This window comes from Drosophila sulfurigaster, chromosome 3 (genome assembly GCF_023558435.1).
Source record: "Drosophila sulfurigaster albostrigata strain 15112-1811.04 chromosome 3, ASM2355843v2, whole genome shotgun sequence".
NCBI lineage: Eukaryota > Metazoa > Arthropoda > Insecta > Diptera > Drosophilidae > Drosophila > Drosophila sulfurigaster.
In genome coordinates, this window is record NC_084883.1 from 1,178,201 (window position 1) to 1,201,049 (window position 22,849).

Consider the following 22,849-nt stretch of genomic DNA (forward strand, 5'->3'; position numbering starts at 1 on the left):
ATGTAATTATTCAATACATTTTACGTGCGTCGCATGCCAATGCTAGCCACGCCTACCGTAGCCACCGCCCACCTACACACACACACACACACGGACACGCACTTGCTCGCCTTCACATTTGTATGGCTTTCCACTTAAACTTCATTAGAATATGTGTGGTGTGCACAGCTCGTTTCCTTCGCCCCTACTCCGTCGTATCCCCTCGCACCCTCTGTGTAGCATTCTTAGTTCGTCTCTTGCATTTGCCCCATTCACTGTTGCCACTTTCGGCGCACTTTGCAATTTATTAAACATTTTATTGCGCCCCAAGGCATGCTTGCTAAAGTAAAATGCTACACAATGTGGCCAGACAGCTCAACTTTTCCCACCCATCCTCGCACTCCACATTCACTCAGCTGGCAACGCTGCACAATTAAAGCTTGAGCCTAATGCTCAGTGCATAAAGTAGAAGAGGAAGATACTACGTACATAAGAAAGGTCTGGGAAAACTTTGGAATGAGTTTTCTTTGGATTTCAGAAACCATAAAAGTAAAGAGTTCCTCAGGTGTTTCGCTTTATTGCTTAGGGGACGTGTATTTAAGGCGCCCTGACAATAATTTGTATAATACCAAAACATTTTTGCTTATTACTGAAATATCAGACGGAGAAAAGAGTTTAATGAGTTTTTCAACTTTCCTACAAATTAAAATATACCATCACATTTTAACATATTTAAGTTTAAAAATACGAATTGCTTGTTTCCTGTTTATATAAAACCTGGTTTTATGAACGTGAACAGATGAGACACCAAAAATTACATTTTGAAAAAAAAATAATTCACCGATGAAGAAAGTTATTTTAGTGGCACCTGCTTTTTCAATTCATATCCATAATTAGTTTTTCTTTATTTATCAAATTGCAGTCGTTTTCCATTTTCATTTCCCCGTAAGCGATGGCAACCCTGTTTGATATATTTACTACTTGTACCACCTTACTTACTAAGAGCTAAGCTCTTCTGATCCCACGCACACATCCTGACAGGCTCCCTCCAGCTGCAGCAAAGGGAGAAACGAGAGAGGAAAAAATAAAGAATTTAGGTCTTCCAGGCGAGTGCATGCATTGTATGAGTCCTGTCAGGGACCACTCAGCACCCCAATTATAACGCGCTAGACAATAAACAAAAATAATAATACGAAATCTAGTCCACACATACACACACACATACACTTGTGCGAGCACTACTCATGTGTGCAATGCTAAGAGCAACCCTCGCTAATGAAGCTGCAGTTTTACTGCTGCTTCTTCCTCTTTCTCTCAGTGTTTGCCAACTGTGGTGTTTTGACTGTTGGGGAGGGAATAGAGTTGGAGGGGATTATCACCAGTAGCAATGGACATTCATTAGGCATAGGGGGAAAAAAACCAACCTGCGATATCCACAATTACGCTTATTTGTAGCAAACATACAACAAAGTATTCGTGCTGCCTACTATCGGCTAGCGAAGGCACGACTTAAGCACGAGCACGAGCACTCACACAAGTTCTGACACTTGCTGTAGTTGCAGTTGTTTGTTTTTTGTAGTTGTTGTTGAGGCTACGCACATTCAGGCATTACATTCAATGGAGTATTCCATTAACTCACGCACACACACACACACACACACACACAAAGATAGTCGCGCACTGACACAGCTGAGCAACCTGGTAACCGCAGGCAACATGTGCCGCACACAGCGACAACATCAGCGTTTGCATGTGTAAATGGAAAGAGCGAGAGAGAGAGAGAGCGGCGCTTTATTTGCTGGGAACAAATACTTACAACAACTGCAAATCACAGCTGCAGGCTGCAGCAAGCAAACGGTCGTCGGCATCGTCGGCTCTCAACATAAAAAAGCGCCGCCGTCGCGTCTGCCTCCCCATTCTCCTCCCCATCACCTTTTTATTCATTCTCTCTCCCTCTCTCTCTCTCTCTCTCTTTCTGTCGTTCGGTCTGCGTAACATTTGTTTTGACATTGCCCCGTTGGCTGCCCACCAAACACGTCGTTTGTCCATCTGTCAGTCAGTTCGTTCGTTCATTCGTTCGTCCGTCAGACGATCAGACCAGCAATCTATTCTTTTTTTTCTGTTGATTGTTTGTTGTTCACTGAGCTTTTTTCTTGCCCGTTTCCAGGCGTAAAGTTTTGAAATTAGTTTCAAGTTTTTCTGTTTTTTTCCTCCCCGAAAAAGCGCGACACATTTTTTTGTCAACTTTCAGTAAAGTGCTTAAAACAGCAGCAGGAAACAGAAGAAAAACCAAACAAACAAAAAAATAGAACTATTCCCATGCACTTGATAACAGTTTTTGGTTCAATTGTTGACAGCGTGCGAGCAGATTAAAGACCCTAAAACCAAAACTAAAACCCAATGGAAATTGGATTGACAAAAATTTAGACCAACTCTGTGAATCGATCCCCTCATCTGGAGAAGAAATCCATAAATATGTGCATTGACGTGATTTGGCGACTTTCATCGAAATGGAAAAAATATCGTTCTAAGAATAGCTACATTTTTTCTGGGCTTAAGTCTATATAATGTTGACTGGAAATTTTTTTGTATTTTTGTTTTATTTTCGTTTTCATTTTATGCATCTGCAACTGCGAAAAAATGCATTTTTATTTTTCCAATTTATTCTCTACATTTTGCTTCGGGTTTTCTTCTTTTTTGACAACAACATCTGCGGGCAACTGTGAGGCAATTGCGACTGATAAGGGTTTTCAAATATTGTATCTATGTGAATCTTTTGTTAGTGTTGGCATTGTTGCCACACACGATGCCACATTCTGTGTTGATGTGCGTAAAGGTTCTGTCAGAGTGTTTACTGAGGAAATTACTTATATCGCGAGATACAACTAAGACAACCACCAACAAAAAACACACTCTTAACACTGTAGAGATGTTTTGAAGGTCTGAAATGCTGAAAATATACTAAAATAATGAACAGTCTTTTTCTCTCATGTGAATATACAAATACTAAATATACAATTTTTACTCTAGTAAATAAATACCTAAATACTACAATTCATTGAAGAATCTATGACAGAAAGTTATTGTTAGTCAACTAAGATTATTTCATATTTAACGTTTGTTTTCATTAAAACTTAATCACCATAAATAATTCTTTAGTAGGAAAAAAATAATAAAGAACAAATTAAATTAAAATCTAAGACTTATAATAAATAAATTAAGAATAAATATGGTCGCATATTTGGGGAAAAATAATATTTTTAAAAATTATATAAACCGCAAGTCTCAACTTAACATTTTTCATCTTCAGCACATAAAAGTTCAGGTCTTTTCGTCGCCTTGGCTTATTAAATTAAACTTAATTTTATGTTGTTAATTAGGTTTAGCATATGGAGATTAAATGAGAACAGGTTTTCTCGGTTAGTTGCAGCTAATTAGCATAAGTAAATGTTAGGAACCCAAATCAAATTTAAAGTAATAGGCATTCACACGTACTATCCATAATTCATATGGATTCACATACGAACCCCGAACTCAAACTCCTCACATTCGCATAAACCCAAAAAACCCGAAACTGAAACTGAAACTGAGCCTGAGTTGACAGGTCTGTTGCATGGATAGGCGAATGGAGAAGGATGCCAATCGAAAGAGGTTGTCAGAAACAGTTTATAACGCCTAGAATTATGCCGCACATAAATCAAAATTGACGCGTAAACAAATATGCTTCGATGTAGGTGATGGGGCTCTTGTATTTTTTTTTTTTGATATTGCAAATTTTGCGCATATTAAGAAGTTGTGTATGTGATCAAAGGCAAAAGTAATGAAAGAAAGGAGAGAAAAAAATATGGAAGCCAAAAAAACCAAGAGTTTCGTATTGGGGCTAGACGTTTGTTTTTTGGCACTCTGTTTGCACTGTGGGGTAGAATTCTAATTTATGGCCGGCAATAAGCGCTAACGGAAAAACGGAAAACGTTTCAGGATTCGTTTTGCAGACAGAATCCCCATAAAATCCTAATATAATAAGCATGTAAATGTGTCCCGGCAAACTCAGCATCACCCCACTGTTGACAGACAATCCATTAGAATGGCAAACTATGCGTATAACGGTATACAAGTTAGTTAGCAAAATTCAGTTTCGTTGAGATTTCTACGGCAAATTGAATAATTTTTTTAACGAAAGTGTCGGGCAATTGACGGATGAAGCTGGCGGGAAAACGTCTAAATAATTAGATAAACATTTAAGCCATGCAAACAGAGAGAAGAAAAGTAAAAAAGACGACAGCCGTATGCCAAGTGACATGAAGAAGAAGAAGCTGAAGTGGAGACAGAACACGCGACAACTGTAGACGCATAACGGCAATGCGGGGACAACAACGACAACAGCAGCCAGTTGATGTTTGTGGAGAGCAGGAGTTGCGCCAGCGGGGTCCGAGGCCGGAGAGTACGTGACCATAACATGAACTGCCCCCCGCACACAAATACACACAACAGAGTAGCATACATATACAATTTGCGGGTTCAAAGTGGAGAGACGACGTACTACATACAAACAGGAAATATTTAACGTGCTTGCAACAACAGCAACAAAAGTGAAATATAAATAAAAATAATAATAATAATGGGCAAAAACGTAGGGAACACACAGAACGTGTGTGGCTGAGAGAGCGCCGAGGGTTGCTGGCCCTGCACTCAGAGAGCAAGCGTGAGAGAGCCCTCCGAGAGAGAGAGAGAGCGCATTTCGAAATGCATGCGTGTGAGTGTGGGTGTGCGTGTGCGTGTGCAGTGTGCAATGGTCGTGTGCCGAAGTTGATGTCGAAGTCGAAGCTGTGTGGCATTGCTGTAGTCCTCACTCTCAGTTTCTCTCTCTCTTTCTCTCTCAGTTGCAAGTTGCCGTTAGAAAATCCCACCGGCCCTTATTATACAGGGAAATTCTCTGATCGCACAAGAGAGATAGACGACGTCGCGAGCCAGCGCGAGAGAGAGCAAGCATACGAACGAACGAAACAACGAACGAGAACAAAAGTGAACAAACAAAACACAAACGAAGCAATGCGACGCGCCGCGACGGCGCGACGACAACGACTTCTCTCTCTCTGCGAGTTGCAAGACTGAAAAAACAGGGAATTTGTTGCTGCTGCTTCAGCTGCTGCTGCTGCTGTTGGCCTTTAACGAATTCTATAAATCAGTCTTTCATTTTCTCTTTCACATCATTCAGCCATTTTCTCTTTGACGCGACGGACGCGTCTGCAGCTCGCAAACGGACGAACGGCAAAACGAAACGGGCAACGGTCATACTAAGCGCACGAACAACGCTTGGGAATTTGGTTTTTTTTGTCGGATTAATTAAAACAATGTTCTTATGAATGTTTCGCCTTTTCGGGTTCTGTGCTACCATATAGTAATAACAAATACGTAATGCAAATATCTCCAGTAAGTGAAGAAGCAAAAGAAATGCACTAAGTGTATTTAAGTAAGAATAAAAGAATACAAAAAATATAGCAAACAAACGTGCGTGCGTGCATTGTGAATGTATGCAAGTGTGTGTGCGTGAAACATTTAAGCTTTAAGTGCTAAAAGCGTGCGTTGCTGCTGCGCTTTGGATACCCAGCGACGTCGCCGTCACCATCATCGCCGCCAGCATTTGGAGCTGCTGTCTAACATTAAATGTTAGTATACCAACACAAGCATAGCTAAATATGTACATACATACATACATACATATGTATACACATACATGTACATATGTAGATACAAGAAGAACAGCGAGCAGCATAAACGAAACGTCTGCAAAGATGCGACGGACGCCTGCCAGCCTGTGCCTGACTGTGTGTGTTAAAAATAAAAGTAATCAAAAGGGGGCAGCGATTACGTCGCCGCTGCCGCTGTCGCTGCCCTCGCCGTCGTTGGCGTTGTAGTTGTCGTTGTCGATGTCGTCGCGTGCATTGCTCCCTCTCAGCTGCTGCGCATGTGTTTGTAGTTGTAGCTGTAGTTGGCGTTGTCGTTGTCGTAGTGTGTAGTGAAGTGTATTATACGTATACAATGCATGCCCATGTTGTGCCCTGCTTCAATTTTGTCAAACTATTACAGCAGCGCTTACATTTACATCATACGTTAAATAAACTGTTAACATTGAGTCGGAGACTCCGAGTGCTGCGCTGTCTGTCTATTGTTTGTTTTTGTTTGCCCACGCAAATATGCAATGATTTTTTGTCGCGTTGCGTTGCGCTTTTCGCCTTCCCCACTCTCGCTCTCTCTCTCTCTCCACCATCCCAATCATGCATATTTATCGCGTTCGTTCTCTCTCTCTCACACACACAGCCCGCGTTCATTTCATTCATACCTTACAAATGAAGCGTGCTCAATTGTGCGAATGGCGGGTGGGTGGTGGGTGGTGTGTGTTGGGTTGGGTGGCTGCACAGTTAAAGTGACGGGAGTTGGGGTTGGAATCTGTGTGTTGGGTGGTGGATACACACACACATACTCACACCACGAAGCACACATACAGATGCAAATACACAGGCGTCTTACAAGCGGAAGTGGAAGTCGTTCTGTATGTGTAAGTCTTTTAGCACTGTGTTTGTGTGTGTGTGTGTATCTAATGGGATTTTCTAATAAAATTTAAATTGTTGCCGTTTTTGCTGGGTGCCTTCTATGAATTTAATATGAAGTGTGTGAGAAGTGGTCGAATGAAATACGAGTGAATAATTTACGAAGCACAAAACTTGCTATTTTATACATAAATCTCTTCTTTAAATCGGATGCTGAATATGCAATTAACCTCAAATTTGTTGCTAATTGTACAAACAAATACATAAATCGTAACGCAAAGCAAAATAAACTCTTTTTCTTATATGATAACTTTAAAAATATAGTGAAATATGCTTCATATGTGAATTGTTCTTGTTCTGATGTAAAATGCCGTCGCTTAAAATTAAGTGCAAACTGAAAATGAAAAACTTCGTGATAGTGTGATATTATACAACAATCAAAGTACATTAATGAAACTGAAACGAATAACATTTATTTTACCCTTAAAAAAAAAAAAAAAAAAGGCTATTTGAAAGACAAAACTTGTTTCTTATTCTTTCAAATAATTGAAAATAGTGTAAAACACGGAAAATAAAACTAACGTAAACCATTAAAAAAAAATAACAAAAAATTGTGAAGCATAGTAACAAAAAAATATTTTTGACATTTGTGCATTAAAGTGCAATAACTTTTAAATTGTGAAGATAGCTGAACCCGTGTGCATTAAAGTTATTTACTTAATTAAATGAAAAGTTAAAATTATCCAAGTGAGATAAAGTGACCGGAAACTTCAAAGTTGTGAGAAATGTGAGTAGTCATAAAATAAGATCGAAGGAAGTTAAACAGAAAACCGCGCAAGCATTGCAATTAAATACAAAAATTAATCAATACTTATCACAGTTGAAGTTTTCTATTTAAATGTAAAATCTCGAAGATTATCCTTTAAATTGTGAAAAGCACAGAGAATTTGAATTTCCATGTGTGCATCTGAATATATGAAACAAAAGAAACCTCACCAATGTAGAAAACCTCGGACCCAAAAGTAAGGCTTTACTTCTTGCCAGAAGACAACCCGACCAACAGAGCGGCTTAACATTAATCTTCACATTTAACGATGCGTTTAACAGGATTGTTGTTGTCACAGGCAGCGAAGGGGAAGAGATAGAGAGGAGAGTGAGAGAGAGAGAAAAAGAATATAGGCAGGTGGCATAGAGAATTTCAACCTAAATGCCCGAAGCAGACCAAGAGATTATACTTTTGGGTCGTAAAAAAACTCAAATAAAATATTTTGAGCATTCAAAGTCGTCATAAAAATGCCGAAAAAATGTTACATGAAAACTCAAAATGAAATGCAATCAGCAGTGACGATAACAATGACAACAACTGCTTACAAAACGAAAATTAAGGGAAATACTAGAAGTAAATAAGCAAACAGTGAGCACTCTAAAAGTTATCTAGTAGATTTTGTCAAAGATAAAAACCCAAACCTGCATTCAGTGTTAATTAAAGTAATAGGAATCAATAAAAATAAAAAAATTTTAAACACCTGTGAAATACTTTAATAAAAGTAATTTTAATATAAATATAGACTCAATTTTTTCAATATTTTCAAATTTCAACTCGTTCGAGTTAAAAATCCCACATGTGATTATCTTTGGCTCTTATTAGTCCACTGTAACGAGCGTGGACTGTAAAGACAAAAGATCTGAGCACAAGTGCATACACACACACATGAATGAAAGCCGACATAAACATGGATTTATGTGTGTTGAGCGTGTGTCGATGCGTGCATTTGAGTGTGTGAAAGACTCACGCTCAACGCTTTTTATTAATTCTGTTAAATATGCACACACAAAAAAATGAAAATATAAAAAAGAAACAAGAATTTCAAACAAACATCAAACGCGGGCGGTGAGGAGATCAACAAACCGCTCTGCCTACGTGCAACTTCACAGTCGCAGTCCATTTCCCATTACGTTCCCCCTCTAAAGCCAAAACGGCTCTCTGCCTGCTGCGGCTGCCTTCACTGAATGCTTGCTACCTGAAACTGAAATTTTCCCGCATTAGAATGCTCGTGCTCCGTTTCGATGTTGTTGTTACTGTTGTTGTTGGTTGGCTGGTTATGTTGCATGCGGACGACGACGGACGCCGCGACGTCGTCGACAGACAACAATCCAGCGGGACTGTCGGACTGACAGAGACGGACAATGCAGAACGCAAAGATAAAATGAGAGAGCGAGCGGGAGGGAGAGAAAAATAACACGCGAGCCGGAGCCAGAACCAAAGCAGAAGGGCATGCAATGGAAGAAGGAAGGGAATGGGAGTTGATTTTATTTTTCTTCCTTTTGGGCTGCTGCTTCTTGCCTTGCCTGTGCTCTGCGTTATGTTGTGTGTAGTATTATTTTTTTTGTTTACCTTATGCTTTCGTTTATCGACCCGTTTTTGGTTTTGTGTGTTTTTGTGTGCTACATATGCGTTTTTGTTGCGCTCTCTCGCTCTCATTTCGTTCGCGTGCTCTGCGCCGCTCTCGCTGCGAGTTGAGAAGCAGCAACCGCAGCATAATCGCAGTTTGCATGCTTTTAGTATCCTTTTGCTAGTCAGGGGAGACAGTTACTGGCATAAATAGAACTATCTACGAATGCAATTTTTACTTTATGCAATTAAATTATTTACTATTTCCTTTTGTTTTTATTATATTTTTAAAATATTAAAAGTAAACATACATATTGTATATCAACGATTATTACTATAATTTGTATGTTCTTAAAAAAGCTGTTTTATTTAACACCTGTGTCGGGGTGTGGCCGCAAGTTAAATTTCTAAAACATACGTTTTTACGCTGATAGATATACCAAAATGGTTACTTGTCATTTAACAGTTCGGTACATTTCCAACAGTGTAAGAAAAGGCGCGTCATTTAAACCGATTTCATAGACTTTACATAATTTAAACGCAGTATAGACCACTTTTTCTCCATATAAAATTTGCAATAACAATTTTCATTGCACAAACAAAAAAAAAATACAAAATGAGTTGTCTGTCAAAGCGACGGTTCCACTTCTCTTCGTAGCAGTCAGCTTTCGAGTGTGTTGCTGTTAAGGCACTGCACGCGGTTTCGATTGTTTGGGAAATTTCACAGCTGTTGGCTCCATTGTGTGCGTTAACAGTAAGATAGAGATGCGCGTGCGTTCCACACTGTTAGTTAACAGGCATTAAAAAAAAACAAGACAAAAAAAAAGAAGAAAACAAAACTAATTGTTATTGTGATTATTATGTTTTTATTAGAATGAATTAAAGTGTATAAAAAATGCGTGCAACATAAGAGTGCACGCTTGTGGAGGCAGCAGCGCAGTAGCAGCAACAGCAGCTAGCATCAGTCGACGCACACAGCGTGTCCAAGGTGTGGCAGCAGCTTTGAGTAGTGAAAAATGATTTTTTTTTGGTTTTGCTGAAAATGCATTATTTAATAATGTTCAATTATTATCTCTCGTTTACTTCACAGTGGCGTTGCCACCTCGCTCAGCTGCGCCGATTCCAGCACAGGCTCCAGTGAGGATGCATCTGAGCCCGGCTCACCGTACAGTGCGCACTCGCTATTGAGCGACGAGCAGCAGCAACAGCAGCAGCAGCAGCTAAACAAGATGCCGCCACAAATACTCAGCGCCAGCGCCGCAGCGACAGCTGCTGCCAGCAATAGCAGCAGCAATGCAACAGGAACAGCAACAGCGAACGCTGCAGCAACAGTTGCTGCCAGCAATCAGAATGCAGCGAGAAGCAACCACAGCAACAACAACACTGCCAAAATCACCACAACAATAGCTCAACGCACCAACAGCAGCAGCAGCAGCAACACATCAGCAACAGGAGCAACCACTGCAGTGCCAACGCTGCAATGGCCCTGGAACACAAGTCTCGGCAGCACCTCAACCGCTGTGCCCGCCTACAACTCATCCTCCACACCCGCCACTACAAAGAAGCGTGCTGCTGTTGCCAGCAATGGCAGCAACAGCGACGCCGCCAGCAACACTGCCAGCTGCATTGCTGTGGCAGCGAAAAAGTCACGTGCCGAACTGCAAGGCAACAGCAGCAGCAACAACGGCAACAGCAGCAGCAACAACCACAGCACCAGCGACAAAAGACTGAAAGCCGCCGCCTTGGAGGAGTCGCAGACTAAGATCACGGGTTTCTTCAAGTCACAAATGAAGGCGACGCCTGGCAAGTTGGCCACGCCCTCACCGCCGCCCACAGCAGCAGCAGCAGCGAATACGCTTACAATGAGCACGCCGGCAACCACAGCATCGCTCAACAAATACTTTAACATACTCTCGCAGCTCAACGAGCAGAAGCAGCAACAGCAGCACCAACAACAACAACAGCCGCAACCCAAGCCAGCAACAGTTGCTGCGGCGCCTGCAATAGTTGCTGCTGCGGCTGCAACGCCAACTGCTGCTGCTTTGCCTGTGCCAGCACTCAAGAAGATCGAACGCAGCAGCAAGCAACCAGCAAAGATTGCCCAAGTGGCGCCCAATCTGCGCAAGACGCCCAGCAGCAACAGTCACAATCACGCCGGCAACAGCAGCAGCAACAACACTGGCAAATCGCCCGCCAAGAAGCACGTGGCCATTGCACCGCGCACGCCCGAGATGAAGCAACAGCAGCAGCAACAGTTGCAGCTGCAAGCATCCAAATCATTGCTTGCAGCAACCGCGTATCGTGCGTCCAACGGCAACAGCAGCAATTCGGTTGCTGTTACAGCAACTGCAACGGCAGCAGCAACAGCGGCCGTTGCTGTCGCCAAGCCCTGCCAGAAGCTGCAACTATCCGCCGCGCCCACAGCCACGCCCACTCAGAATCCCACGCTCTATCAGCTGCCCGTGCAACTGCCGAATCTGGTGCAGTTGCCGCCGCAACTGGCAGCAGCAGCCAACATCATGCAGCTGAACAATGTGGCCAAAGCAGCAGTTGCTGCTGCTGCCAGCAACAATGCAGCGGCAGCAGCAGCCTCGGCGCAGGCAGCACAAGCAGCAGCCGCGCAGTATTTCCTCAACGGCACCGTCTTCAAGCTGCAACAGGTGACGACGGCAACGACAACGACAGCAACCACGGCGACGGCGGCAGCAGCAACTGCCGGAGGCGTTAATCCCTTTGGCCTGCTCAATGCCAATGAGCTGCAGGAACTGCTGCTCAAGCAGCAACAGCAGCAGGTGCAACAGCAGCAGCAGCAGCAGCAACAATTGCAGCTGCAGCAGGCGGCAGCTGTGAAGGCGGCTGCAGCAGCCGTGGCCACGCCCACTGCGAATGGTGCTGCCAACTTCCAAGAGTTGTTTCAGCAGCAGATTGCCGCTGCAATTGCAGCCCAACAGCAGCAGCAGCAACAACAGCAGCAGCAGCAACACCAACAGCAACAGTTGCAGCGTCTTGGCGCCGCAGCAGCAGCACAACCCGTGTTTATGGCAACGCCAGCGGGATTGTTGCTGAATGCAGCCACGCTGCCAGCGATGTTGGCGCAAGCAGCAGCCGCAATTGCCGCCAACAGTCAGCAACAACAGCAGCAGCAACAGCAGAAGGTTGCCGCTGCTGTGGCCCTGCAGCAGCAACACCAGCAGCAGCAGCAACAGTCGCTGCCAGCGTTGCAGCCGATACCCGCCTTGAGTTCCATCTTTGAGCCAGCCGCCGAGCAACAGCAGCAACAGTTGCAGCTACAGCAACAGCAGCTGGCGCAGTTGCTGCTCTCCCATCAGCAGCAGCAGCAGCAACAACAACAACAACATCATCAGCAGCAGCAACAGCAACTCATCACTGCCAATCAGCCACCGCCGTTGACAGCAGCAAACAGCTGCAACAGCAACAGCATTAGCAACAATACTGCCAGCAACATAAGCAACAACAGCAATGCCTCGAATAATTTAAGCAACAACACTGCCCTGCTGCCACAGCAGCAGCAACAACAACAACAGCAGCAGCAGCAACAACAGCTGCAGCAACTGCCACAGCAGCAGCCACAACAGCAACCACGTGCCATCATCAAGGGACCGCCACCGCTGGTCACCATCTCCTCCGCCTCCAGCTCCGCCCTCGGCACAGTTGCCGCCAAATCGCGCAGCACGCTGCCCTCCGCCCTGGCCAAGCCCTACCAGAAGCGTCCGTCGCCGCAGCGCCAGCAGCAACAGCAAGTGGGTAAGTGCAAGTATGCAGCGATCGCCACGCCCACCACGCCGCCTCCTCTGGTGCCAACGAGCACGGGAGCAACAGCAGCCACAGCAGCAACAGGAGTCGGAGCTGCTGCCAAGGAGCTGCAGCAGCTGCGCAAGAGTGCCACGCCCAGCAACATAACGCCCACGCCGCCTCTAGTGAGCATAGCGCCCGCGAAGCTGACGCCCACGCTCAGCATGGCCAAGCAACAGCAACAGTTGCCGCCAACCACAGTTGGCAAGATCTCAAGCAGCAGCAGCAGTAGTGCTGATCTCTTTGATCTGGTGAAGAACTCGAATGGCGCGATCAGCATTGTGGGCAAGTCAGCGGCAGCCAGCAACAGCTGCAGCTTTGCCTCATCGCCAACGCCCTCGCTCGCCCTCACCCCGCTGCCCTTCAGCTCGCCCAGCAGCAGCAACAGCAATTCCTCGCCAGCTCTCTCCGTGCACTCTTCGAGCACCTTGTGCTCCTTTGGCAAATCCCTTGTGACCATCAAGGCCGAGCCCATCGAGGAGACACTCTCCGCCTCCGCCTCCGCTGCCTCCTCCATGCCAACGCCCACTTGCTCGGCCACGCCTACAGCATTGCTGTGCAGCTCAACGCCGCTTGGAGTGGCCAGCATCAGCAGCAGCAGCAGCAGCCACAATCCGCAGAGCTTTGCCGGCCAGCTGCCGGGCACTCGGTGCGTCAATGTGAAGCACGAGCTGCTCGCCGAGTGCAGCGGTGGTAACTCGAACTGCAGCAGCAGCTATGCGAGCACGAGCAACTCGGTGAGCTCCGCTGCGGATCTCTCGCTGGAGGCATCGACGCCAGCCACCTCTCTGAGCCCGGCGCCGTCGCCTTCGGCCAGCAGCCAGAGCCAAACGATTCCCATTGCATCGCCGGAGGGAAATGCCAGTCAGCAGGATATGCTGAGCGAGCTGGTCACCTCGTCGTGCAACTCCAGCGGCACCGAGGATTGCTCGCAGACCGCCTCGTTGCCGGCAACCACTGTGGCCACCGCCACGGTGAGCACGGCAGCAACTCCGATTGCCGGCAGCAGCAGCAGCGGCAGCAGCAACTACGACGAGGAGGACGACAAGTCGGTGGCCTCCTCGGAGGCAGCGACGCACAAGCGACTGACGCCCGAGTCGGGCATTGGCGGCAGCCTCAGCAACAGCGAGAGCAGCAACTCCATAGCCGATGCCATGTAAGTAATCTTCAGATCCGTTGACAAACAAGTTTGTTTAATTTGCTTTCGATTTAGTTCCAGCAAGTCCGCCTGTCCGGCTGCCTCTTCGGTCTCGGTCTCAGTCTCAGTATCCGCCTCCGCCTCGGACAGCAACTCGCTGGCCAGCAACGCACCTTCGCCCGCCTCGCCCAGCAACGATGATGGCTCCTGTTCGGCCCCAGCAACGCCAGCACCCGCGCCCTGTGCTCTGCTGGACACAACGCTGGCGGAGACGGCCAGCAAAACGCTGCCCAAGTGCGCCATCTCGCCGATATTGTCGCAGCCCAAGACGATTCGCTTTCCAGCTGGCGCTGGAGCCGGCGGCAAGGGTGGCAAGCGGCACGACGGCGTCTGCTACTGGGACAAGTGCAACAAGAAGCACGAGAGCAACTCGAAGCTGTTGGATCACATGCAGACGCATCACGTGAACACCCAAACAGGTCCCTTTGCCTGCCTCTGGGTGGGCTGCAAGGTCTACAACAAGGAGTCCTGCTCGCGTCGCTGGCTGGAGCGGCACGTGCTCTCGCACGGCGGCTCCAAGCAGTTCAAGTGCATCGTCGAGGGCTGCGGACTGCGCTTTGGATCACAGGTAAATTCAACAGTTGCTGATCTTGGCTGCGATAGCAAACTAAATGCGAATTTCTACTACTTGCAGTTGGCGTTGCAGAAGCATGTGAACAATCACTTCAATGCCACGGACAATGCCAAGGAGAGCACCAACAAGCGCACCTCGGATCCCCCAGTGCCCAAGCAGCTGCGCAAGAACGGCAAGAAGCTTCGCTATCGCCGTCAGCCCTTCTCGGGTAAGTTGCCTTTAACCCGCCTTCTAATCTTGCAACGCCTTCTAATCTCTCTGTGCTCTTGCAGCTCGCATGTTCGACTTCTTCGACACGGGCATCATGGAGGGACTGCAGCATCGTCTGCGACAGATCAGCACGCTCACCAACGGCGCCCAGGCGATTACCTTCCAGGGACAGTGTCTGATGCGACGCCGCAACAGCCAAGGCAGCTACGAGTGCTTTGTGCGCTGGTCGCCGCGTGAAATGTAAGTTAAAAGAACTCTCTTAACCGAATCGAATTGCAGTCAACTAATTGTGTGTTTATCCCTCTCTCTCCCTCTTAGCATCTCGGATGAGTGGATGCCCGAGTGTCCGAATCGAACGCGACAACACACAAAGGTGCTGCACATCAAGCACATGCGTCCGGCGGAGAAAACCTGCGTCGACAGTCTGCTGAGCACAGCGTACAGATTGCGCTATCATGCGCAGCTCTTCGATGACGACTACAACGTGAACGAACAGCAACAGCAACAGGAGGAGATGGACCAAAGCAGCAGCGAATGTGCTGCCAGCGACGATGAGGAAGATGACGATGATGGTGATGGTGATGGTGATGATGATGACGAGGAGGATGAAGATGAAGATGATGGAGTATCGGGCACCATCAGCTCGACCAGCGGTAGCGGCACAGTGTCCAGCTACCAGCAGGTGCTCAGCATAGCCAAGCTGCAGATGCAGCAGCGTCGAAAGCATCCGCGTAAGCCGCCCAAGGGGACGATGACGATGACGATGGCGGCAACACAACTGGTGCCCACGGATGCGCTGGTGCCGCTCTAGAAAGTATTTTTGCCTAAGTAGTTGATAAACGGAAGAGAACGAGACGAGAAGCGAAGCGAAGCGAAGGACAAACGAGTAAACAGTGACAAGTAGTTGATAGAGAGATAGTTTTGATAAGGACACAACAACCACAACCACCATCCCCACCCCCCGTATCACATAAACATAAACTAGAATTAACAACTGTAACATATATATAGTATATATACTGACATATACATATATCAAGATAGATAATGCCATGTACATAGAAGTCGCTTCAATATCAGAACAAATTTTAACTTGACTTATTTACTTATTTATAATGTTAACTCGTAACTTGACTTGAACTAATTTCTGTAAATTGTGAACTGCCTAAAACGAGTAGAAGACGAAGCAGAGGAGCCTTGAGACTTGTTTCCCCCTCTTCAATCATCTTCAATACCTTCGATTTTTGTTTGTTGTATTTCCACATTTCATCATTTCTTTGTATATTACATCCATTTCTCATTTTGTATTCCAAAACTTCCAAAAACCAAAAACAATGAAGAAAACGCACAAATAACAACAACAACAACAAAAAGAATAAGACTTGAAGCATTTATCGCTAATCATTTTAAAGTGTAGCATTAACATTAATTAAGCAGTTAATTAATGATCTTTCATGTACTCAATGTGTTTTCAATGAGCAATGCAAACAGTTTTAAGTTTTTACACACACACACACACACATTTCGTTAGAATTGAACAAAACCTAAACAAATTAATGTAGTCCAAATTTTTATACTTTTATGTAAATATTAAAATTAATTAGTTTTTGCTCTTAGCTCTAATTCAATTTCATTAAACATTACGCCTAAACACAACTTCTCATTTAGAAAAGAAAACAAACAATACAAAAAGAAAAAAAAAACTAAAAGAAATCAAAATAATAAACAAGCTGTTTTTTTTTAGAATTTAATTTGTTTTTATTTCGTTTTTTGGTTTTGTTTTTAATGATTAACAACAGTCGAAAGGTCAACGAGCTCGCCTTAAACAATTATTAAGCATAATTAATTTTCTACGCCAATGAATTTATAAGTGTTTAAACTTTAAAGCTAAGATTATACAACAAAACAATACTATACGAACCCTAAGAACATTACTCAACACTGCCAAAGCGAAATGAATAATACAACAACCACAACCACGAGATGAAGAACTAGAAGAACACACGAAAATGTGGATGAACAGTAATAAGAACGACTGATAAATGTAAAAAACGAAACACAAAAAACAAAAATCGTAAAAGATAAATCAAGCATTATCTTTTCTGTAATTCTTAGTTCGCACAAAGCTTATCATAATTCCCATATATAATACGTATACATATATAAACTATATCTGTGTGTTGTAGCTGCGCCTGTAATCAAGACTCTTCTCCCCCGCCCCGCCCACGCCTATAGATGTAAGCCTATATGTATGTAATACTCGTGTAGATAAAGCCAATCAGTTTTTGGGCATTACTTTGTACTTTCATACAGTAGTATATATATATATGTATATACATATGTATTCATAATACGTTTGGGTTTTCTCCATTTTGTAGATGAGGCAAAGTCGCATTAAATGATATAGTATTAAAATTGAAAGCAATACATTTTTAACAATTGCCTGGAAGTTCTGAGATTAACGAAACTAAAAAGAGAGTCAACAATTTGGATTGCCTAAAACCATGACAAAAAAAACAATGAGATTCAACCATATTTTGTACCGAGAGAAAATTCAAATAAAAAAATATAAACTACCTCAGATTTTTGCAAACAAAATGAAAAATAAAAACATAAAAAACATAGGAATTTTTCGAGAAAAGTTTTCTAAAAGACAACATAAAAGAATAGAGACTATATTTAAAAACAAAAATAAAAATATTGTTGCAGAACAAGGGAAAAGTTTACAGAGGTAAAAACTCGTAAATAGATAAAACTGCATATTTTCGTATAGAAGACACTCACACACACACACACACACACACACACACACACACACACACACACACACACACAACTATTATGAGCTACTTGCATACATACAGTTCAGCATACATATTCCTGTTTCACAACACTGCCCGTCATCAGATTATTATATAGATTTCCTAATTATTTTGTATATAGTTGGAGCAAATGCATAAATATATCATGATATCAATTCAATTACTAATAACGCAAACCGCTTTAATAAATAATACTATCTAAATAATTATTATAAACCTATTACCGATTTAGCATTGCGAAAGCAATAAAGAACAAAATGCGAATTAAGCATGGAGATTTCTCAGAACTTATGAATAATTTTAGAGCTCGCCAAGCAGACAGCAATTGATTTGACATTCAGTTCTTGGGCCGCAGATCCTGAAAGATATGTGTAATGGAGATCGAGAGCCCGCATATTGTAACTAATGTAATCAAAAGTACAGTCTACACGTAACAATGGAAAACATATATATATTATATATATATACATAGATATTATATTATATAATATTAACTCTACCATATACACAATTTAGTATGTACAAGAGGAACAGAACCGAAACAGAATCATGTAAACTCTGACAAATGAAGAAATATATAGAGGCAAGAAATACTATTGAACCGATTGTCGAATTATTTACTTCACTACTGGGCGGGACACCCACAGAGATTAAAAGAACAAAACGTAAGTAAAAAATTCAGGAATTGTGTTTCTTTATCTATTTTATCTCTCTTAACAACCCAACCACCCTCAGTTCCGTAAAAGAACTTACTTTGCGGGAAGTCGAAGCAGCCGGGCTTAGCATTATCGCGGACAAAACGGACCTGATCCTCTTCACGAAGAGGTCCCCCAAAATGAGGCTGCACTACGCTAAAACCTAGCCAAGCAGTAAAATACCTAGGTGTGTTCCTGGATAGCAAACTGACATGGAAGCTCAACGTGTTAGAAAGGGTGAAGAAGGCTACGGGGGCCTTGTATATTGCGCAAAAGATGCTTAGCTGCACTTGGAGCCTCTCTCCTCATCTTATGCGGTGGATACATACCTCTGCTGTTCGCCCTATCCTCATCTACGGTATTCTAGTGTAGTGGCAGGCCACTGAAAAAAGGACGCACCTATCCATCATGGAAAGGACACAGCGTCAACCGCTACTGTGTATCACAGGCGCCATCAAGTCAAAGCCTACTAAAACCCTCGAGGTAATAACTGGCGGCAAACCCATTAACTTATACGCGCATTCCAAAGCCTCAAAATTGGCCCTTAGGATTGCTGCAACAAGCAATCTAGGTCTATAAGGCTAGGTCTATATGGTAGCGAGATTAGTATGGACTTGGATTATACTATCCCCCCATCTGTGCTGACCATACTATGTAACACGGTTTACGTGGAACCGGGCTGCTAGCGGGAAGGGTTATGCATTCCCGAAGCCCTCATTTTCCGACGGGTCGAAGATGGACGAAGGAGTCGGTGCGGCCGTCTGTCTCAACCCGGTTTCCAAAACTCCTACAAGTTCCCTGACCATTGCAGCATCTTCCAGGCGAAAGTCTTCGCTATTGGCAAGACGGCAGAAGTGCCTTGGGGTATATAGTACAATGCAATTACAACTTGATTAACATCTTTGTTGACAGCCAGGCTCCAATAAGATCAATGTACTCAGATGTGGTCATGATCAAAGGTGTCCTGAAAAGCAGAAGAGCAATAGAGTCGCTGGTCATCGATGGCAACGAGATCGCAGACACTCTTGCCAAAGAGGGCTTGATGTCGGCAAAATGTGCAATGTGCCGAGCTGGCGTAATAGCAACTCATGCAAAACTGCAAGGCTGATGTGTGCTTCAATAAACACTAACTTAACCAAATACGTCATACAGATTTCAAGGAAAGACTGCAGGCTAATGCTCGGTATTTGAACTGGTCACTGTTTCTCGGCTGCCATGTTGTAAAACTGAGTATCACGAACAGCGATCAGTGCAGCAAATGCAACAAGTAAGAAAGCTACAGTCGAGTGTACTCGACTGTACTGTGTATGGGTACCCGCTACCCATTTTGAATAAAAGAAATATATTTTGCGGTATTTTTCTAAAATTATACCAATTATACTGCAAAAATACTAAAAATATACCAAACGGTATATTGGTATGTCGATATAGTACCGCTTTCAAAATATACCATAGACGGCACAATATACCAGATTGTCGGCCAAAGCAACTATGACCCCTAGTAAGTAGGCGTTTTTGCCCATACAAAAGTATTTCTTTAATAACTTCGACAACTTTTATCTAATCGCAACCAAATTTTCAGGAATCATAACTATTATAGTAGTTATTGTATATACCAAAATTCTAGCTTTAAAATTACGCTTGTTATTCGATTTTTTTTATTTGTGGGGAAGGAAGTGTGCGTGGCAAAAATTTGAAACAAACTTGATCTGCGTGCAAACATAACAAATGCTGACGAAAAAAAAATTATTGCTCTATCTCTTATAGTCTCTGGGATCTAGGTGTTCATACGGACAGACGGACATGGCTAGATCGTCTCGGCTGTTGACGCTGATCAAGAATATATTTACTTTATAGGGTCGGAGCTGCCTCCTTCTCCCTGTTACATATATTTCCTGCCGGCACTAAGTTATAATACCCTTCTACCCTATGGGTAGCGGGTATAACGAGTCCGAAGTCAAGGAAACACTTGAGCATCTTCTCTGTAGTTGTCCAGCGTTATACCGACTCCGGGTGAAATATCTCGATTCGGGGTGTCATAACGAACTTCGTGACGTTTTACGACTTCCACCCAGGATGGTGCTGTCTTTTACCAAAAATGCATCCATAATGTGTGACTTCTGAGACGAAGACACCCTTTACCGGCACAGCTACGGACCTCCACTGGTCTATGCTTCGACCCTATCAGGGGCAGCCGATCCTACCTAACTTAACCTAACAACCTTTATAAAACTTAATTTTAGGATTTGTTAGTTTCCTGCAGTTAAAGTGTTTTATCGCTCTTTAAGTTGATGTGTATCATCAATAATTAAAAGTTTAGTATCAGTTCTTCATCCCAATCAAAGCAATCCCTTTTTCGTTTCGAATTGAGAAAAGGTGGCTTAACAGAAATCCATTTAATTTAACACCATCATCAATAATGTTCATAATGTTCATAGCAACAATAAGGGTTTTGGGATAATCAAAGTTTGTTTCTTTCGTAAATGTGATTTTCATTTATGAATCATAATTATGACAAATGGGCAATGAGCATTTACATTTTCTATATAGTCGTTTGTTATGATATTCAGAGCTTTGGTTTTTAGATTAAGATTATATACGCGATATTACTTAATATACATAGGTAAACATGGCAAAATCCTAGTATTAGAAACATTGATTTAAGGATTTAGGCGATTTTCTGGACATGTTTTGCTCAACATAATTATTTTAATTTGGGAGTTTTTTTATTGGTTTTTATGTGTTATAGTATGTTAGTCTTTATATCATCTTCTGAAACTAAAAGAGCTAAGCACTAAAATAAACACTTTGGGTTCTCGACTTTTGTTAAAAACAAGTGAGTAGTCTACAGTTGTCTGTGAGATACCATCTTCAATAAATTCATTTATTGCAAAACTGCTAACACTCCCGAATCCTCAACCTGGTATATCGAAATAACAAAAGAGAGTACAAATTATGCCAGATTGTCAACCAAAGCAGCTAAAACCCGATTGTCGTTTTTCTACAATTTTCATCTGACCGCAAAAAAAATTTTCAAGAATCTTTAAGACTTAAGATCTTAGCATTCGTTTGGAGAGAAACACATGGCTATGTCTTCTCGACTGTAGATGCTGATCAAAAATTTATATATCTTATAAAGTTGGAGATGCCTCTGGAAGCACGGAGATATAATACTATTCTACCCCATGAGTAGCGGGTATGAAAATAATCAACTTTTTAAACTTCTGCAAGTTATCCTTACATTTTCTATTATAATCTCAAGATTTCAATATTTCAAGTTTCAAAATATAAATCGAAAAATATGACTTTCATTTTATGTATCGCAGCCGATAAGCAAAGTTGTAACTATAACAAAACGAAACGAAAATTTTGTAAAAACCTCAAGCATAACAAATTTTAAAACGTTGTACAAAATTTATATAATTCCTAGCATTTCACATTGTTTGTAATCCAACAAGGTTAAATCAATTATCAAATTGAAGCTAGATTAAGATTCCATAACGGTGTCAGTAAAAGAGAGTTGAATATTTAAAATCAGACAGCAAAAGTGTTTGTTTTATATATATATAATATATTAATCGTTGTTCTAAATTTTACAGTGGTGTTGTAATTAGACAAGTTCTTCTTTACCGTTGAAAAAAAGGTTTTTCACCTAAGCCATATTTACATATATGTATGTTCAAAGTAGCTTTAGTGCCCAACCAAGATCTCTTCACTAGTCCAGCCGTTGGTTAAATCCGATCTAAACCCATTTAAACCAATAGAGAAGTCAAAGTATTTTTTTTTTTTTTGGAAATTAGAAATTACAATTTATTTCATACAATGTCTGTTGTTGTTGTTGTTTTTATCGAGTACACAGTTACAGTTACAATTAAACCTTAGATCGATTGCATGCGAGGAGGGTGAGAGCGAAAAGAGAGAACGCAAATTGCACGGAAAACAATGGAAATACTCTACAAATTTTCCCCACCAAACGCAAACAAGTCGAACAAATCCGACAGCCACATACTCTACACACTTCAAGCAATTACCTCTGTCACTGACCAACTTACCCCCCGCGCGTCGCATTTCTCCTGCCCCCAATCACACCAAGTGAACGCAACACGGGCGCTGCAACTCAGTGGGCATAAGGAGGGAGAAGGGAATGCTTCGCGGGCGGGGGGGATTGGATGGCAACAGAGCATTATGTACAAATGTTGTAGACTACAGTGTAGAGCACATCGCGTGGATCCTCTTGAATTGTTGTTGTCTTTTTTGTGCATGTTTTGTTCTTGTCTCCGCTTTGGTGGGGATAACTCGAAGAGTCGAGTCACCGCCAGCGAATCTCCAGGGCCGGATCAGTGGCGAAAGGGGGGAAGAGGCGCCCCGCACAGGTTGGTCACCTCCGCGTTCTCAGCATCACGAATGCATCGGCGGCCAACGGGCAGGGAGGTGTTGCCTCGCCCCCTCTCTCCATGACTGCATACCCCGGGGAAAAGCGTTGCGGATAACTCTCAGTGGCCAGCAAGTTGCAGTGCTCCCCTCTCGCTCTCTCCTTCGTGTTGTGGTGTTGTTGGTTTAACTATACAAATTGTTGTTGTTACTTGCTAGTTGCATACAGATCGAATATTGGATGTTG

General features: G+C 43.2%; 1 protein-coding gene across 2 annotated transcripts; it reads left to right on the top strand.

Moving 5' to 3' along the window:
• Positions 1-5,466: 5,466 nt before the first annotated feature.
• LOC133840961 (zinc finger protein jing) lies at positions 5,467-17,287 on the top strand. Of its 2 annotated transcripts, none has more exons than XM_062273185.1 (6): positions 5,467-5,645; positions 10,010-13,888; positions 13,946-14,498; positions 14,565-14,712; positions 14,777-14,954; positions 15,033-17,287. In XM_062273185.1, the coding sequence occupies exons 2-6, from the start codon at positions 10,149-10,151 to the stop codon at positions 15,523-15,525; spliced, it is 5,112 nt and encodes a 1,703-aa protein (XP_062129169.1). In that variant the 5' UTR covers positions 5,467-5,645; positions 10,010-10,148; the 3' UTR covers positions 15,526-17,287. The 2 variants fall into 2 exon arrangements, with proteins under 2 accessions (XP_062129169.1, XP_062129168.1); XM_062273184.1 differs by lacking the exon at positions 5,467-5,645 and adding an exon at positions 9,738-9,907.
• The last annotated feature ends 5,562 nt before the right edge of the window (positions 17,288-22,849 follow it).

Excerpts from the sequence above, each read along its gene's own strand:
- LOC133840961 (XM_062273185.1), top strand. The coding sequence starts at position 10,149 with ATGCCGCCACAAATACTCAGCGCCAGCGCCGCAGCGACAGCTGCTGCC. Across the intron at positions 14,499-14,564 it reads GACTGCGCTTTGGATCACAG|TTGGCGTTGCAGAAGCATGT; the intron begins GTAAATTCAACA and ends TACTACTTGCAG. Across the intron at positions 14,713-14,776 it reads TCGCCGTCAGCCCTTCTCGG|CTCGCATGTTCGACTTCTTC; the intron begins GTAAGTTGCCTT and ends GTGCTCTTGCAG.